Source organism: Podarcis liolepis (genome assembly GCF_965112155.1).
Source record: "Podarcis liolepis genome assembly, chromosome: 8".
In the NCBI taxonomy this organism is placed as follows: Eukaryota; Metazoa; Chordata; class Lepidosauria; order Squamata; family Lacertidae; genus Podarcis; species Podarcis liolepis.
In genome coordinates, this window is record NC_139560.1 from 29,032,859 (window position 1) to 29,053,328 (window position 20,470).

General features: G+C 42.1%; 1 protein-coding gene across 7 annotated transcripts in view; it reads right to left on the reverse strand.

Annotated features, from left to right (window-relative positions):
• Positions 1–20,470, reverse strand: part of RALYL (RALY RNA binding protein like) — a 263,198-nt gene that overhangs the window by 47,639 nt on the left and 195,089 nt on the right. The window contains exon 1 of one of the 7 annotated variants that reach the window (XM_083517406.1): positions 12,712–12,965. The exons of the other annotated variants lie outside the window; for them this stretch is intronic. Coding sequence (XP_083373532.1) covers positions 12,712–12,748 — 37 coding nt within the window. The 5' untranslated portion in view covers positions 12,749–12,965. Of the gene's footprint in view, positions 1–12,711; positions 12,966–20,470 lie in introns of those variants that run through there. 7 annotated transcript variants of the gene reach the window in all.

A 20,470-nucleotide genomic window follows, 5' to 3' on the forward strand; every position in this document is an offset into this window, starting at 1 on the left:
TTTTTCAAAGGAAATTATGCTCATTTCTAAACTAATTACTGCTGTGAATAAAAAATAAAGAAGTCCTTTATGACAATGAATGCTACAATTTACCACTGATCTACTGCTTTGCAATCGCATCTAAATGAAGGACAATAAAGCCTGACAACCTGACAAGATTGTCTACAGTCCCAAGAATGAAATAGTCACTGAAGTATAATTATCATCTTTTTTTTCAAACAGTGAATGGAAGACAGAACTGTGATGGTTCCGAACTGTGCCAGTCTGGACACCCCCCAATTTGGTATGATGAAGGAGCAGGTTTGGGCCTATATTTGGATACCATTGGACACCATTTTGAATCAAAATGGCTGACTGAACCATTCCAAACTGCGCTGATTTGGTCACCTCTGAAGATACTGTCACCCAATTTGGTGCGACAGTTCCTGAGAGGCAGCAGCAAGTTTTGGATGCTGTCAGCTGCCATTCTGAATACGATGGTGGACCGAATCATTCCATATTGCACTGATTTTAACCAAAAGCATCGGAAAATAATAGTGTGGTGCACAGGATTCAGCCGAAGCTCAATGCTTTAACCAAATCATCCATGCTTTAACCAAATTGGGTTGAGACAGCCCCAAATTTCCTTGTGCCAGGCTGCCTGGAATGATTTGGAGTTGTCAGGGAGTGAGGTGTTGGGTGGGTAGGAGGATAGGCACGTAGCTTCTGCAAAGAGAACTGTTTGCAAGAGGGCTTTCAAACAGCCCCACTTTGGCTGCATGTGCCTGTTTCCTACAGAGGAATCCACACATGCAATAAAACTGCTTAGGAGATATGCTAGGGGTGCAGGCCACAGCAGAATTCAAAACAAGGTGGCCAAGGCCACTGAGGTTTCAAGATAGGAATAATAGATCTAATCTGGGGACCAGCTGGGTGGAGAGGAAGACAGAAGAACTGGCTACTGCTCCAATGCTGGGCCAAAGCTGGGCGTTGGTAGACTTCTCACCATCTGTTATGGCCAGGGCGATGGTGACAGCTGATGCAGGAGTTGGGGGTTCTATTTGGAAAGAGGAATGATCTGGGTCCAGCTCAAGCAGTCACTTTCCACAATATAACAGCAGTCAAGTAAGTGGAAGCCATGGAGCGGGAAGAGGTAGCAGCATCAGGAATGGCGGCAGGAATGGTTGGGGACTGAACTGCACAAGCAAATAATATTAAAAATGTTTACAGCAGCAGCAAGCTGAAAAGTGTATGCTTTTTATTTCTTTTCTGGCTGTGGCCTTAATTATTTCTGGTGGGCTCCTGAATGGTGCCCCCCTCCCTCCCTCCCTCCTACCCTACCCACAAACACACACACAGTCCCTCAGATTGCACAAAATCAGAAAACTACACAAGCAAACCACATAAAAAAATTCTACACTAGATATTGCGCAGCAATCTGAAAAGTGTGTGCCAAGAATTTACAATTGCTTTAATTTCTTCCTTGTTGATCCTGGCACACTCCTGAACAGAGGAGTGACGCCTTACATTCCCCTGCCTCTTTTGATCCCTCAGATTTACATAAAACCAGAAAATTGCAAAAGTGTGTGGTAAGAATTTACAATTGCCTGACTATGTGCTTTTGTGCATTTTCTGGATGATAATGATGATAATAATAAAAATAATAATGTGCACAGTTATCTGTATACATGCCCTGTCAGCACTTCATCAGCAAAACAGAACTAAGAAATTAGAAGGCAGGGACAAATGCAAAAGGGAGCACATACCAGTATGAATGGGAAAGACCAAAGCTGTTCCTCATATACAAATGATTGCGGGTGTGGACTATTCTGGCCTAATTCAAATGGGGGAAAGTGGATTCAAAGCTAAGTAAAATGCTCAAATGTGGACAGTTAGACTTACAAAACAGGGCACCTCCGAACACATTCTGAGCCTAGGAAATTGAACAGATCTCACAGTCAAATTATGTTCTTGCAGCCAAACCTACCAGGACCCTGAGATCATCTTCTGAGGCCCTCCTTCATGTTCCTCCTCCTCGAGAGGTTAGGAGGGTGGCAACATGAGAACAGGCCTTCTCTGCAGTGGCTCCCCGTCTGTGGAATGTTCTCCCCAGGGAAGCTCACCTGGCGCCTTCATTATACAGCTTTAGGAGCCAGGCAAAAACATTCCTTTTTAACCAGGCCTTTGGCTGACCTGATCAACATCCTATACCCTTTTAAAATGTGGCTCTTTTTTGGGGGGGGTATTATTGGGTTATTGTTTTTACTTTAATTTTATTTTTATTTTATATATTGTGATCTTTTTGTGAACTGCTCTGAGACCTCCAGATATAGGGCGGCATATAAATTCAATAAATAATAATAATGGACAATCAATGGCTAATAGCCATGATGGCTATGTTCTCCCTCCTCTCTCAGAGGCAGGATACCTATGAATACTAGCTGCTTGGAATCTCTGGTGCACAGAGTGCTATTGTATTGATGTCCTGCTTGCAGACTTCTCAAATGTATCTGTTTGGCCACTGTGAGAACAGGATGCTGGAGCAGATGAGCTACTGGTCTGATCCAGCAGGCTCTTCTTATATTCTGGTTACCCCATGCTTCTCCACTTGTGGAGAAAGCACTTTGTTATAGTTAAATAACTGGGAGTCAGGCTCTCTTTTGATCTACTGCAAATCACCCAGAGGTCTACCAGTAGATCCTGATCTACAATCTGACACTCGTGATCTACATGATGCTGGTAACACCCGGTATGTGCACACATTCACAGCCATATAAGCTGTGTAACATCCCTGAGAGAGATTGAATAATAATAGTAGATTCTATAAGATAAATTTTACAATTCCTGTTTTCATTATTAGATGCCCAGTTCTTCCAAGCATATAGGAAAGAGGCGGTAACATGGGGAGGCCAGGATGTGACCTTGCAGGCAGGGAAAATCACTGACGTATGAGAGCAGACACAAATAAAAAGTATAAAGTGCTTATGTGTGAGGGAGATAATATTACCCAGTGCTTGTGATGAAAAATCTCTGTCCAAACTCATTTACAACTCTGTCAGTTTAAGCCTTTGGGACACCGTCTGAGGAATACAGACACCATTAATCCTAAAGTTACATTTGCTTGCGGGTAAGGTAGTTACGTTATCATTCTCAAATTGTCAACAGAGCTCAACAGCACTTGAATGCGTGCTTTGCACCACCACTGCAGGCTATAAGTGCAATTATCTTTTCCTACAAAGGTTGCAATTATCCATTTTTTTAAAAAGCGAACACAAAACAAGCAATAGAAACCATCTGAGAAGCAAGCCAGTAACCATCTCTGGAGGAAAAGAAATGAAGGTGAATGAGATTATTGTTTTTCCCTTCAATTTAAGAGTTTCAATTTCCCTTGCATGACAGGGTCTTTTGAAGATTATCATCTCTGGGAAATTATTTTTTTAAGAGTTTGCACATAGCTATGAGCCACAAAATTAAAAGACAGCTGTATATTGCAACCACCCAAAGGGCTGCTGTTTAATGCTACAGAACTGCTCTCCTGATGAGTAACTTCTGCCCAGAGCCTTGTATGCTCTGACTTATATATCTGGGTTGTGCTCAGAATTTTATCTGGTGCTACCAGCCTTGCAATACTCTTGTTCCAAGGTGTGGTCATCAGTAGAAGGGTTCCTTGGACAAGTTGTTGTTGTTGTTTTAAACCTACGATCTGGGAAAAGGGATCTTCTCAATTTTCCCTAAATGGCCTGTTCAGGATCAGCAATGTGCAGACTATTTAGGGTGAATGGATTTTGAGCATGCAACATCACTGGCAAAGCTTTTTTTTTTAAGAGTTATTATATTGTGCATGTATTTTAGAGCCACTTTGGTGGCTTTTAATGTGTGTTTACATATGCATCTTCACATACATATAACATTTAGGTTTTTGGAGACCCTTTGGGGCCCATTAACACGTATTGCTGGAGGGAATTCCAGAGTTTAACTATGCACTGTGTGAAGAAATCCTTCATTTTGTCTTTCCTGAATGTTCTAGAATTCAGCTTAATTTGCTGACCCTTCATTTTAGTATCATTTCCCCAATTCCTGTTTTGGCTTAACTGAAAAGCCTCAAACATTGTAAGCTTTTCTCCTAGGGAGTTTTTCAGGCCCTTTGATCGTTTTAGTTGCCCTTTCCTGCACCTTTTCAAGCTCTACAAACGACCTTTTTGAGATGTTCAAGGTTCAAACTGTCCCTTCTCCCCATCTATAGCCTTTATTATGTGGCCTGAATACAGATAGGTTCTTAATCAGTACTAAAATGTGCCCATTAATACTAGATTGGGCCAATTTGTTCAGGAGTAGATCCTGTTCCGTGAGAGCAAAAGCACAGAGTGACTCAAGAAAGGCAGCATAGATTTCTCCTCACTCCTGCAAGGTGGCAACGTACAAAATGTTGTCCACTGTACCCAAGCATCCTCCACAGATGCCTGACCTTCTTTTCCTCAGAGTTGTTCACGAAAGCAGATTCTGCAATTGACTTAGACAGTGGAACTGTAGTGGCAGGTTACATCTAATCAAGGAGCATTTTATTTTTCTGTCAGCCACGACTCTTTCTTTCTCAAGTGTCACTTGTGTTGGAAATGTTATTAAGATACAGGAAATTATTCAAAGCACACTAAAAAGAACTGCTTCAGCTATCTATTCTGTTGGGGTTTTTAGATACAGAGCCTAGTTATTTTCAGCCACGCAGGTGTCAGTTTGTTAAAGGCAATTGTTTTGGAAAAGCCAATTATTCTGAGCGCTGTATATAAATTTCAATCCTCACTTCCAATTTGCATACAGCTGCAGCAATTCGTACTTGCATTAGTTAAAATTTAAGGTTACTTCTCTGATGACAGCCAGAGAAGTTTTTAAACCAGCTTGTGTGAGCTGTTTATGAATCAGATTATTAGGTTTTCCAAACAGCTAATGTTTATCAGCATAATAGAGACGTAAACAGCAGTCCGGATGAGCTTCACAAATGGTTGGGTCTGACCTTTTGTTCTCTTTTAAACCAGAATTCACTTTTGTATTTCAAAAAAGAAGCATAAAGATTAGGCTAGTAACAAAACCGCGCTAAATAAGAGTTTACATTTTAGGACAGTTGCAGAAATATATTATTTTGTGCATGAACACCAGCAGTTCCTGGGAGAGGGGGGCATGTATTTGATTTGTCCACCTGGCTCCTTCCAGATGTTATGGAGCACAAGACTCACTATTCCAAAACATGTGGAGGAGATCAGGTTGTTGAGGGTTTAAAGCACACACTAAACAAATTTATCTTTTGCACAAGATGCATTTCAGCCTTATCAAACTTTTTGTAAGTTGCTGGACATACAAAGCTGGCTCATACATGTTGAGTATGATGCAGTGGCTAGACTAGGAAGATGTGGGTTCAAATTCCTGCTTGGCCACAAAGTTCACTGGGTCACTGACTAACCTACTTCACAGGAGGGTGGACCATGCTGCAGGCCACCCAGAGCTACTTGGACGGAGGGTAGGATCAAAATTAGATAGCTAGATCCATGGCTTGACTATGGCCAACTACCTCAGCATTGTTGTCTCTGCCCATCACTCTCCAAGCTCTCCTTCAAGTAGCTTTTCTTTGCCAGGGAGGAAAGAATTCAAGAAGATTCCTGATAGGTCCTCACACCAAAGGCTTATCTACCATCCTGTTCTTGCAGTGGCTAAGCACCAGAGCCCATGTGTGGTCCACAAGCCAAATTTAAGTGCAATAGCCCCCTCTAGCTGCCCTTCCCCAGAAACTACAGTAGTATTCAGAGGCATGCTATCTCTGATTCTGGAGGTAATCTACCACCCATAGAATGAAGGAATAAGGTGCCTCTGAGCACATGCTTGGTCCAGGAGGAGAGAGGGAGAGCATTCCATTGTGCAAGGAAGCATCTTTGCTCTGATGGAAGGATAGACTTCGTGCTATGTTGGATTCCACTCTGGTCTCCCACCCTCAGGCTTTCTTCATCTCAGCAGTCCAATTTAGAATTGAAGGAGCTTCCTTGTTCTTGCTATTGATTCACTGCAAATCACCCAGATATCTACCAGTAGATTCCAATATACTTTCTGCCCACCCTCTGCCTTACAACATCTGAACAGCATCAGAGAATGGTATCAGATAATGCCTAAAGGAAGCGTCCATGAGTTGTGCTGAAACCTGACAGCCACTGTTTAAAACCATATAATGGTCTGATGTGCCACAAAGTTAAGGGCACAGTAAATCAGGAAAATAAATGCTGAAGCTATTCTTCCTAATTAGTGAATGTCTTCACAGTGCTCCAGTTTGGGGTGGTTAAAATGTCACCTTGTTTACTGAAATAAACCAACAATTAAACTTAATGCAATACAACAGAGGAACCATGACTACTTCAGGTATTTGTGTGACACATGGGAGCACTTAGCACCTCAACTCAGTGCTAGTGTAAAGAGGAAATCATAGCTTACCACCTTCGGAGAATTTCTTTGAAATGTGGAGAATGTAGAGAAAACCTGGCAACAGTGAATTGCAATTCACATTGAGCATCAGAGCTTGTAAGAGGAATAAGAAGTTCATTGTTTTGAATCACAGCAAAGCTCAAGGTCAAACGGGACAGAAGGTCCTGTTTCCAGTATTAACGGGAACTGGCTAAATTGCTGGTCTGTTCTTCCAAGCTACCTGTCCTACAGGGAAGGTGGAAACCAAACTGCATGAGGTTGTAGCCCTACAACAAATGAGCCCACTTAAGGATCTGATGGGAAAACAATCTGACTATTCAAGGCTGAAGCTTCAGCCACAAAGCCTTCTTTTGTAAGACAAACACGCTTCATGGGTGTATAAAAAGCAGGGAGGAAATAATATTTGAGTTTCAAGGTCATTTCAAAGGACAATGGAAATAAAACCCAATCTGGACCACAATTGCATCTTGAGCACACAATGATATACAAGTATGTATGCTAGATCCGATTTTAAGTCTTCCAGTAGTTATCCCCCATTATACTGACTTGTCATGGCCCTGAAACAGCATTAGCAACAAGATTCATTTCCTCCTACAATACCTTGAAGGGTATTTCTTCAGCAATTTTTTATACCTGTGACTTGGATGGTGTTTTCCTTAAAATGGTCTGTAGTCCAAATACAAAATCTAGATAGGTTAGAATTCACATTTAATTTCTGTTTTACATTCTCTTGTGCTCTGGTGCAGTTAGATAATTTTAAACACTGGATTTAGGGCTTATCCTAACCTTCATTTGCCCCAGTTTCCCAGGGAAAACTCACAGAATCTCAACTAATGGCAATTGGGTTTTCCAGAAAGTGTTGATGGACCTTACGTTTCTCACTTTAGGAAGCTTTCTCTTTATATGGTAATGTATATTATTCAGTGGAGCCAGACAACAGGATGCATGAGCCCCCTGTTAAGCAAAGGAGGTTCCTGAATAATCCTAAAGATGGTCCAGTGGTGCTATAGCAATGACCAATAATAGCAGAAAATGAAGTGAGTCACCACCAATCAACGCTCTGGTTGCCAGCCATTTTAATTTTAACACACTTCTGACCCCTGGAAAAGGTGGCGGTGAGTTGAGCCAATCAGAGGACAATTTTGGGTTCTAGGGACTAATGAAAGAAATGAAGAGGCTCATCCTCACTATGATGCACTCAATGACCTCAGAACCCAGGGTCATCTGATTGGCTGAGCACACTGCCACTCTCACCCTGGGATCAGAAATGCTTCAAATTAAAATGACAAGCAAACTACAGCCTTGGAGGAGCTGGTCACGTGACACTTTACTAGGCACTATGCACTAGCCAACCTGCCATTTTGCTACCCACCCCGGGGAAGAGAAAATGGTTGATTCTGCCACTGAGGGGACCATGAAAGATTAAGAAGAAAGCACAGGGGGCAGCAGTAGGAAGGGAAGAAAAGTGGGTGATCTGTGTGAAGGTCTGTGAATGTATTTTATTTGTTGGATCCCCAAACCTGGGAGTACCTCCAGTAAGATGAGGCAATGCTATGACAGACTGGAATTTTAACAGAAAGGGTTTCATTACAACTAAGGTTATCCTAATCTGGCACCAACATGTCAATGTTTTGTCACTGTTTATTTATTTCAGCACCCACACCTGGCATACGATACCCTTCCAACACATATGCATCTCTCAGGGCAACTTGCAACAATAAGAACATTAAATAATCAAGGACAATAAATAAAGCAAAACAACATTATCCAAAAATTGGAGACAGGCTCAGCTCAGCAGATTGAAAAAATGGCACGTCTACTGGTATATGTAACTTGTACCTCAGAATGTGGTGGCCTGTTCCCCTATCCCGTAACATTTTGGCAGGTTATCCACTTCTGTCTGAAGAAAAGGAAATAGAGTTTTGCAAAATTTGGACATGATGCACATATTACTAGTGGGTGTTTCATAGTTGTATGGTATCCACCAGGCACCACAGATCTCTGATCTCTGATGGGCTCAGTGCCATGCTTCAGTCCTTCTCCGTCCCTGAGCTGCTCTCCAGAAAAGGAAACTATAATGCAGTAATTCTGAATGACAATAATGAACCTTGCTAATGGCTTTTCCACCTCACAGGGCCCTTTCATCAGCTGAAACCACCTGAAATATTACAGACTTCACACAACAGGTATGGTTGACTTTGAATTCGGAACATCTGCTTCCTACATGTTATCTTTCCCACTTCAGTCCCAACAGCCTGCCTGCTCCAGTGAAGCTGCTCCAGCCTCAGCCTATCTCTGTTTGAGCCTCTAGCTTTCATCTCTCTTCCTCCGAACTGCCTTTGAAATTTACTTTTGGAGTACAGCGTCTGCCAGAATGCATTTCTGATTGAGTTTATTGTTGCCAGCCCTGCTTTTGCCAAGGTTGCCTAACCCTCATAGTCCTGAGTCCTGCCAGCATAGTATTTAGTGGTTGCGAGAAAGAAAAAGGTATCTCTGATATCTAATGCTCCCTTAACAATGATCTCGAAACTCCCTTTCTCCATTCTGCTTTCAGTGCCTAAGTCCTGATTCTGACCTACCTAAACCTCCGAACAGTTTCCATACATTTTCAGTGTAGATGCTGCAGAACAGCTGTGCCATGTCAACTTAAAGGCATGGATCAACAGTAAACTAGTAGCACAGCCAATTCCACGGAGGTATCAAAAAGTAGACACCTCTGTTGGGAATGTGGAAAAGGTTAATGGCTTTCAAGAAGTGCCATATTTTCCTCTCAAGGGTCCTTTTGTTGTTGTTGCATGGAGCAGAAAATCTCTCTTTTTCTCCTCTCTCCTTCAGATGCCTGCACACTTTCTGCTACCCGGAGAAGCTTTTATGGGAGGGAAGCATAAATACATTTTTAAAAAGCAAATCAAACCCAGTATTTAACTTCAGACAAAAAACCAACAAAGCGCAGTTGCCTTCTTTGCTACTGACTATGAATGCCTTTTCCAAGTTTTAAATAAATACCTTTGTAATACTTTTGTTTCTTAACTCCCCTCCTTTCTGATAAGCATAGGTGCAGCTTTCAAAAAATAAGTGCAGAACCACTCGTTTTACAAAACCCACAAAAAACAACAACACCACAGGCTAAAATTATTATTATTTATAGCAATGCCAAAAGAAGTTATTTAGGGCTGCATTTATGACAAGCAGTGCTTCCAAAAGAACCTTGAAATCAGGAATGCTTTTTCCTTCCTTCTGAAAACCTACCCTAGTGGGGAGCTGCAGTGGAAAACACTGAAAGCCAGACACCTGTAAGACCGGAGAGATGTGTTTAACCTTTAGAACAGAAGCTTCTTCTTCTACCCCTGCTCCCGTATGTTAGATCTGGAAACATTCAGCACTGGGTATCTGGATAAGTAGGCGAAGGCACATGTCCCTTTACCCTGGTGTGCCTCCACCACTGGTTTGGAAAGCGGTGTGCGCAGCACGTCAATCACAATCCACATCTAGTCCTTGGAATATACTGCATTAGATCTGCTTCCCCACAAACTGAGAAAAGGAATGACTTAGCTGTGTTTTAAGCTGTGTTTAAGCAGCCACAATCTCACAGATAACCATTACCCCTTCTCCCTTGAACTAGAATTAGTACATTCCTGATAAACAGTATTGTGGAGCAGCAAAGTCACCCCAATAAGTTCCAGCCGTAGTTTGTGAGTGTCCCTCTGTATGTAAAAATATGTGTTAAATAACCAACCTAAAGTCTAGGGAACTGCTGCAATTAAACCCAACATACTGTAGCTAGCGCTAGAGGAGGGTGCCCAGCCATTAAGTATCTATTATTCCTTCTTCTCTCGCTCTCCCCAACTTCAGTGCCTTTTATGCGCCACTCTTTCAATTTTGGACTCTGCAAATTTCCTGGAGGAAGAGAAGCCCACAGCTTAGTTCCTTTTATTTATTTGTTGTTTGTTACATTTTTATCTGTCCCCTCCTCAAAGGAGCTTATAATCATAGAATTGTAGAATTGGAAGGCACCCTGAGGGTCATCTACTGTAGTCCAACGCCCTGCAACGCAAGAATCTCAACTAAAAAAATCCACGACAGATGACCACCCAACCTCTGCTTAAAAACCTCCAAGGAAGGAGATTCCACAACCTCCTGAGGGAGTCCACTCCACTGTCGAACAGCTCTCAGGGCTGCGTACATTCCACCACCAGCAGCATTTTCAGTTCATTTGGTTAACGGACAGTGAATGGCAAGAGGTTGCCCAGTGCGCTTTGTGGTGGAGTGTGGTCCTGTATGCAATGTAATTAGAAACTATGAGTCCTCCTACACAACATTTCCTAGAATCACTAGAGTAGTTTGAGGGCTGATGCCTTCAAATGAGTGGACTAGTTGGATTTTTCTCCTGTGTTTTCCCAGTCCAAGTCCAACACTCTAAGCACAGCTCCACAAACAAGGAATAAATCACTGCTGTGCTTCAGCCTGTTACCAAAATGCCTTTAAAATAACATGCGTTTAATTTCAAATACCCCCTCACACCCCACAATGTCTTCCAGCAGATCTTGGAAAGAGTTACAACTATTATTGTTAGTTGTGTTTATAACACTGGAATGGACCCAGCTTCCAAATGTTCATTTTTCTTCCACTTAGGATTTATGTTTTCTTCTATGTACTATGAAGCATGCAGGATAAATTAATCCCTTCTGTAATAACCACTTTCCAATTGGCGTAATAGCCAGTTATGCAACACTAAAGTTTATTGATGCAATGTAATTAGAAACTATTAGTCCTCCTACACAACCGTTCCTAGAGCCACTAGAGTAGTTTTAGGACTGTTACCTTCAAATGGGGTGGGATTAATTTTTTTCTCCAGAGTGATAAATCAGCTCTTCCCTTTCTTTCACATACACTTAAAGACAGTTTCAATTACTAAAAAGCAAAAAGGAGGAATGATGCAAAGAGGTAACATTCACTTAAATGGGTGGCAGGGGGCAGAACAAGTCAATTCTGTTGCCATTCTTGGGGCGGGAGGAACTCAACAACAAGGATAAAATGACAGCTGAATTGTGTACAACTCTTAATTGTGTACAGCTGGTGCATCTCTTTTTTCTACCCTCTCCCAAATATGGTGTAAAGAGGAAGAAAGCAAATTAAATCTCATCCTCTCAGACATTCCCAAACCGAGGTTGCTTTAGGAACCCCTAACACTTTGGATTTGTTTTTTTTAAAAAGTCAAGGACTTAAAGCTGAGGTGTGATTGTGTATATCCAAATTGCAGGGATTCACAAAGACTAGATCATAGCAAAACTCTCATTAATAGTATATTTATGTTTGCTTGTGTTTTATCCTCCCCCTTTTGTCTTCCATCTGTTTTACAAGATAATTCCCGCTTTAGTCCCACCTTTCTGTGTGCGTGCAAGAGACTGAAAGGGCAATTCTCTTGAAGTCAGAGGCAGAACTTCTATTGATTTTGTTGCTGTTGATGATTACTGCCTTTGATCTTAACTACATTACTGCGGGCTTGACAGCTTGAACCCTACAAGTTTGTTCATTTAACTCAAATGTGCAAACCTGGCTAGACTAGGAGCACACCAAAGCAGATGCTGTATTTGTTTGAAGAAAACAGAAATAACATCTCATTCATCCTGGAGTTGATTTTGCCTGCTTTTGTGTTCATATATATATATATATATATATATATATATATATATATATATATGAAGTTTACAGACATTCTTCTATTTTCTCTGTCTCCTTTTATGCTTTATCGGCTGCTTCCTTTCAAAAGTAGAGCTTAAAAATTGAGAACAGCCACACTCCTTACATGTCTGTCTATCTAAAGCCACGTTGTATAAAATAATGTAGTGATGCAAATGTTGTTCTTCCTCCCTGCACCCCCATTTTTAGGGTAACCCCCCCATCTATCCCATCATAATTATACGAATACAGGATGCTATGTTGCTGTGAACTAGCACTTGATCTCCATTTCCTTGTTGATTTTATAAAGCAGTCACTTGCTGGTGGTTTCCATAGTAACAAGTGAGCTTATTTTTTTCTCATATTCTTATGATCTCCTCTTCCCCTAACCATACAGAGAGTGTAGCATGAAATCACTGAAAATTCCACTTGTGCTATTTTATCCACTGCAGAAAAAAAAGTAAGGCACAGTTTTCAATCAAATTAGGAGAAACGTACAGTCTGAACGATCCTCCTCATTGAATCGATTTTTCTATATTGGATATACGCACAAACAAAAGCACACCGATGCAAGAATGAATTGCGAATACTTACACCTTTGGTTTCTGCGTTTGCTCTTGTACATAGTCATCCTGAAGAAAATCTGGCTATCCAAGAAACAATTCTCTCCGAGACGTAGACAAAAGAGTCAAGGCTGGGCTTCTGCTCTGCAGTGAGGCAGTTGCTCACTGACAGAAGGTAACCAGCAATCTCTCAGTGAAAAGCCGGGGTAATACCATTCTCGTCCAATCTTGGGGAGATATTGCTAGCTCCCTTGCCTCAAATGCTGCCTGGGGGTAAAATGAGCTCCACCCCCATTCCTGATAACGTTTAAGCACCTCTCCTGAAAACCCATTCACTCTGAGGAGACATAAATCAAGCCACGTTGCTTTAATGATGTAATAATCAGATATCATTTTCCTGAATGACCTCAGAGTGTTCTTCCTTTGGAAATCACAACTGACAAGGAAATGATCTGGAGTAAATAAGTGTACATGCAATTAAAAACTATTTTGTGGAGTGGCAGCAGAAAAAAAAGCTACTAAAAAGAAATAGTGTCAATTAAGTACTTATGTACTTATTGTTACACGTACCACAATCGCTTACCCTAAAGCAGAGCTTATTTTAACTTCTGCTGTATTGCTAATCATACATCATTCAGGATGGAAGGAAATAAAATAAAAGCTTTCTACTAAGCCAAATTAATGGGGGTGGGAGCTTGGTTAGTAAAGAGCAAGGGTTGAGCAAAATAAGTTGAAAAAGCAAGTCTTTCTAATGCCCTAGTGTCACTTCTGTCAGTGTTGATTCCCTCTTGTATAGCTTTAAAACACATTTCCTTAGGGTTCATACCCTAAGTTCAAGCTATCTGTCCATACAGCCGCTTTTCACTTCAGCTCTGTGCTCTAATTGTCTCTTAACTGGCTGTCATGGTGAGAGACCATATTCTGTGAGAACTACTAATAGTCATTATGTATGTTCAGCTCTCGACAACAATGCTTTCTTAGTGTTGCCAGAGCCTTTCCATATTGTCCACACACCTCCCATATCATCTGCTTGCAGCTGTCAGGACCTGGCAGCTAATGATGATGGGATCTGAATACCAGGACCAGCCTCCACCTTCCACACAAAATGGAGGGTGTTCTAGCACTTTGATGCACCAGAGAAATGTAGCTCCTAGATGTTGGAAGCCAAGCTTCCCTGCATCCAGATGAAATCCAAGGCAACATCATCAAACATTTTAGATCCCCTTTTCAGAAATCATCAGTGGTACCTCCACCCTTTTTGTTTTCCATGAAACTTCCTCACAGGAAACACCCCAACCCCCTCCAAACACAAATGTCCTCAGATTCCTAACTGCAGTGGGCTTTTGAGAATGCTGTGACTGACAACCACTTCACCAAAGTCTCCCTTGAAGCTCCTTGCTGAATGCCCTTCTTTGCACCACAACACCCCGCAGTCCTGCTCAGCAGAAGCCCTGCTGAAGCCTGGAAACGCCTGACCTCCCTGAGTCCTTGCATTTCTGCCTGATGGATGGCCTACTTTGGTCTGGGAATACCTGACTCTCCTCTGCTTTTCAGTTTAATCCATCATAGAGGATTCCCCCTTCTCCATCCAACTTAGCAAATTACAGAAATGTAACAAGACTTCCTCCATTCCCCATCATTCAGAATGCACTCTTGTCCCATCATTCAGAATGCACTCTTGTCCTCATTCCACTTTTTCAACCCACCCTTCCCCTTCTGGGATAGCTTTCTTACTTGCCCCTTTTATAAGTTAGGTTCTAAAGTCTCGGCTCCATTCTGGCATCCTTGCGAGACCCTCCACTACCTAGAACAGGGGTCCCAATTTACACATGGTAGCTCCAAATCAGGGAAGTGGCCTGCTCTCCACTGAGAACACAGTCAGGGGCTGTAGAGGGAAGAGGTTCTCCCAACACTGAACTAATCCACTTGCCCACTTGCCCACCAGTCGTGAGGGGATTACTCACCCAAACGCAGAATAAAGTTCAAACGTATGTCAGATACATATGGTCCCTGAGTAACATTAGTAGGCCCAGTGATTTCCTATGGTTGGGGGGAATCAGCCGTGGAATTACAGTGGTGCCCCGCAAGACGAATGCCTTGCAAGACGAAAAACCCGCTAGACGAAAGGGTTTTCTGTTTTTGCGTTGCTTCGCTAGACAAATTTCCCTATGGGCTTGCTTCGCAAGACGAAAAAGTATTGCGAGTCTTGCCATTTTTTTTCGCTCCCCCCCTTTTCTAAGCCACTAAGCCGCTAATAGCCTTTTAGCCGCTAAGCTGCTAAGCCTTTAATAGCCGCTAAACCGCTAATAGCGCTAATCCGCTAAGCCGCTAATAGGGTTGCTTCGCAAGATGAAAAAACCGCTAGACGAAGAGACTCGCGGAACGGATTATTTTCTTTAAAAAAAATAAAAATTATTGGTTTTTCACAATTTATGTAAACACAAACAATACACAATACACAATACAAACATACAAACACATAAACAAACATGTATAATTTCGAATCCTTTTTTCTTAAACCTTACTTCACCGACTTCCCCATACCTCCCCTTTCTGCATCCCAATTTCCAAATTAGTTTCAGCAAATCCTCCCCCTTAAGTGCGGAACGGATTATTTTCGTCTTGCGAGGCACCACTGTATTTGTATGCACCAGGACATTAAAGGAAGGAAACACACACACACTATTTGCATACAAATATGGCAGCAATTTGCCTCTGGAGGCTTCCCCTTCCAAAGGGGGTAGGCAGAAATGGGAATTTGGGCTATTCGCAGGCATGAACATGTGACCTTTCTATATGACATTTGGAATGTGCAATCACAAGACTTTTTATGTGTGTGAAGTTACTAGGCGCACTAACATTTGACTTTCGATTCAGATAGGTAGCCGTGTTGGTCTGATGCAGTCGAAATATATAATTATATATATTATTATAACTATAATTTTACCATCTGAAGAAGTATCTGAAGAATCTGGTATCTGAAGAAGTGTGCATGCACATGAAAGCTTATACCAGCGGGTGCAGAATGCTGCAGCGAGACTCCTTACGAGGTCTTCGCTGCGAGATCACATTCACCCGGTGCTATACCAGCTGCACTGGCTCCCGGTGGAGTACAGGATCAGGTTTAAGGTGCTGGTTTTAACCTTTAAAGCCCTATATGGCCTAGGACCCTCGTACCTACGGGACCGCCTCTCCTGGTATGCCCCACAGAGAAACCTACGGTCTTCAAATAAAAACATCTTGAAGGTCCCAGGCCACAGAGAAGTTAGGCTGGCCTCAACTAGAGCCAGGGCTTTTTCGGCTGTGGCTCCGATCTGGTGGAACACTCTGTCACAAGAGACCAGGGCCCTGCGGGACTTGACATCCTTCCGCAGGGCCTGCAAGACAGAGCTGTTCCACCAGGCCTTTGGCCAGGGCACAGCCTGACTCCCTCCCTCGGCAATCTTCGCAGAGCTCTGGCCCAATGGTTGCTAGTGGCTTGAATTAATTAATTTTTATAATGAATGATTTTAGAATGTTGTTTATGTTGTACTTTTGTACTGTTTTATTGTTGGTAGCCGCCCTGAGCCCGGCTTCGGCTGGGGAGGGTGGGATATAAATAAAATTTATTATTATTATTATTATTACCAAGAACAAACTTAGCTGGTCGTCTCTAAGGTGCAACTGGACAATTTTATTTTTTATATATATATTTGAATTTAGGTTGATTACAGAAAATGAAGTTTAAAACTGCTTCATGTATTCTCTATTGCTGGTGCGGACGTGGGCTGTTTTCATTCTGCACATGAACAGAATAATCTAAAACAGTAACAACCATCTCTCTGAAACCTTTGGGCAGGTAAGGTGGGTAATGTTTGTCAGTACAATTAATCTGTTTGAGCTATGTAACCGTTATGCACCTTTTGATTTTATTATATAATATATAATTCAAAGACAGCTCAACAATGTTGTCCTCCCCCTTATACATTTTTAGCCAGGAATACAATACAGTCCTGGGCGGAAGCAAACTCAACTCCTGATAATGGAACTGAACTGAGAGTTTCTACCAGTCTTGTTTTTAATGTTATCATGGGGGGGGGGGAATTAAAGTACTTTATATGCTTAAGATTGAATTTTGATTAGAGAGTTTTCTAGATGTTGTTATGGTAACAAAAGGATTAGTTTTTATCCCAAAGCAGACACATTAGCTTTCTGCCTTATATTACCTTTCTCAAAGATAACAGCAAAACCTAATTAATAGATTACTTCCAGGCAATATGACTGTAACCCACCCAGAGCAACTGTCGTGTATTCATTGCTAAAGCGAGTGGTGCTACTGCAGGTGTAGCGCATTATGACTGAACTACTGTGGTTTTAATTTACTTATTTAACAAAGTCAATATAATGTTTGATTGTAATGAAACACCCAAGTAGTTTACAAGGAATATTAAAATTATTATTCCAAAAACAGTCAAAAGATTCTAAAAATAATTGAAATTAACAGTGGACCAAAAAATTCTTACACGTCAATGTCTGCGTGTTTGGATAGGCTCGCCTAAACAAAAAGGTTTTAAGCTGGTGAGCAAAAAGTGTGCAGGCAACCCCTGATCTGTACAGGGGTTGCGTTCTGGGTCATCATGCGCATCGGTGGAGCATGCATAAGCCCACCCTGCCCCATTATGCCCCACCCCACCCTGTTCTACCCTCTTCTGGGTACAAAGTCGGCCCAGGTGTGCACAGTTGTAGGCAACTGACTAAATTCTCAGACACAAGAACCACTCATTCACAGTGCCTCCATTTTGCCAGGGTTCAAGAACAGTTTATTTTCCCTCATGCATCCCACCACCGCTGCTAGACATCAGCCCAGAGCCAAAAGGCCCCTCCAGAGCTAGGTGTTATATAGAACCAATGCTGAGTGTTATCTTATCTTGATAGCAGCTTGCTCCAAAATTCCTAATGGCTGCTCCCAGCAGCTTCATATGGATATTAAATAGTGTCATGGATAAAACACTACAGTGTGGCACCTCACATCATCACCACTAGCAGGCTGAAAAGCATCCTCCCTGGACACATTCCCATAGACAGGACTGGAAGCATTGTAAGACCACATCTCCAATGATCATTCCACAGAGCCAGTCCAGGAGGATACCATGGCCACTGGTATTGAAAGCCGCAGAGAGATCAAGAAGCAGGAACAAGGTCACACTACCCCTTGTCCCACTCTCTGCAAAGGTGATCCATCAGTGATCAAAACCAACTCAGTTTGATGGCCAGCCATGGGTCTATTTCCTGCTGCACTTGGGAGTTCCCTGGGCTGTGGGACCCAGGACCTCAGATCCGGCCTTAGCTACACCAATGATCAAAAGCAACAAGCAAAGTGTGTGTGTTGGGGTATGAAACTGGATGGCAGAAGTGGTGAGGTGCAATGTGTGTGTTTATCCCTGTGTTTAATTATTTTCTGCCTGAGCCATTTTTCTGACTCCCTTGCCCCAAGATTTTGCCCTCTAGAGCTCTTCTGCAGAGGAAAACATACAACAGATTCATCAAATGGTGTTCTCTAGGTGTTGCTGGGACTAGCCATTCAGCCCCAGCCAGCACGGTCAATGGTCAAGTATAATGTGGGTTCTAGTCCAGGAATATATTGAAGGCATGTTGGCTATCTCTAATGTAGCAGATTGTGTGTGTGTGTGTGTGTGTGTGTAGGCGGGGGGGGGGGGATGTTAGATACCCAGTACACCAGCATCACTGCTTTGTGGAATAAATCAAAATCTCATGAGACTTAATCATGGGTATTCCACATAATATGCAATTTGTCCATCAGCTCAGATCATCCGTGAGTTTTTATCACTTAAAGAAATCTGAGAGGCGTTCTACCCCAATTGCTGGCACTACAAGCAATGGGGAGATTTACAAATGACTTCAATAGGTTCTCCTCAGCAGGATCTTGATAGGCCAATAACTACCAAAGTTGCTTATTTTTCTCTCCAAGTGAGGTGGCAGCTTACTATCCTCATATGAGTCGTGGGAAGGTCCAAGCTTTAAGGCAGTGCGCCATGATGAAAGTAATCTACAGGTTTCAATTTCATTGCAGAAGAGATAGTCCAGCCACCAAACAAAAGAAGGATAACCTCAGTCTTAAAACACATGTTTGGGGGAAATTCGAGCCACAGCTAATATAACTCCTTAGATCTCAAGGTAAAGGATGGAAACTGAGGAGTTTTAAAATACCAGAAGGAATCCTTTTGAAGCCTGGGCACAAAGGAAGATAATTTAGTGGAGTCAAATCAATTCCAAGGGTGGGTAAATGTGTGCCAAGAATTTTAAGTAATGAGGTCATATTAGGTCATGCCTCATGAAACCTTGTGGACTGTCACCCAAAAGATGCAGATACAGATATTCAGCTCACTTAAACATGTAACCTCTCTTTTGAAAGATCATCAGCTAACCAGGTATACCTAAGTCTCTAATGCAATGAAATATGGTAATTTTACAGGTCACATTCTTCTCCTTGCTTTAAAATTAGGACGTGTGGTATAAATGACTCATAGCGTTTTAGGATGATTGTTTCACTAAATCAGTATCTATAAATTTATCTGTAATCTTCTAGGTTCACAGGGGTCCTGCATATATCTGAGGTACTCAGCATCTTCTGCCTGCTCTACACAGTCTCTTCACACTGTGTAGTATAATTCCTGAAGAGACAATCTGCTCAATTCTGCCCGGTTACCAAAATGGCTGATTAATGTGCTTCACACCTTTTCTGACTGCTGCACATACACAGAATATTCAGCCTCCCTTTAGAGTGGCCTCTGGGTATGGGGATTTCTGCTCCTTCCTCTCTACATATTCATATGGTTTTAAAAAGAATTCCTGATTTCCACAGTGATGATAAATTAAAACATCTAAGCACTTGATGCTGGACGTTTAGTTTGAGAGTCCAAGGCAGGATGCATGGAAAATGCTCTTTAAAGAGCACAATTTCACCAAACCTGTTATTTTCATTTCATTCATCATTGGCTACACAATTTGATCAGAACAGCAAGGATATTGCATTGCAATTCCCACCCTCAAAAAGTTTCATGGGGTTTACATCGTTTCCTTCTGGAAACTGCTGCCACAAAATTGTTTTAACTGGTTTTAACATTGTTGCAATCCACCCTGGGGTCTCGTGGTAAGATATTATAATACGTAACACCTCCAGGCTCAGAGGCAGTCTATACCACTGAATACTAGATGCTGGTAATCAGCACTTTAGGCACGGGCATTGTTGTGTTCATGTTCCTGGTTGCTGTTAAAACTCGGAAGCCTGTGAGCACTTTCTGAAGTCCTTTCGCATGCTACTAGGACCAGTCTCTTCACCTCTGAACTTCTTCAGTGATGCACAACTTAGCAGAGTAGTGCAGCTTTTCCTAGGCAAGGATCGAGACTGCTCAGTCAGGTTGACGATCAGGAACAAAGCTGACGACTAGTAACTTGATTTTGCAGTTTATTATATACGGCAGTAAACTCACAAGCTATATATACAAGTTACTATATACAGACATGAACTTTATCACTCTCCAAGCACTCCAGAATACTACTAACTAGCCCAACAATGTCATAGGTCATGCTGCCTATATGAGAGACCTCAGCCAATCACCAAGCTGTTACTAGGTCCTCTTATCTCCAGGCTAATTTCTCCCGCGCTCTGTCTCCCTAGCCTGTAGTCAAAACACTAATTGCTCACTTGCCAAGCTGCATGTAGACTATGAACTACAACTTCTGTTTCTAATGTTCCTTTTACACTGCATCATCTGTTGCATTGTAGAACT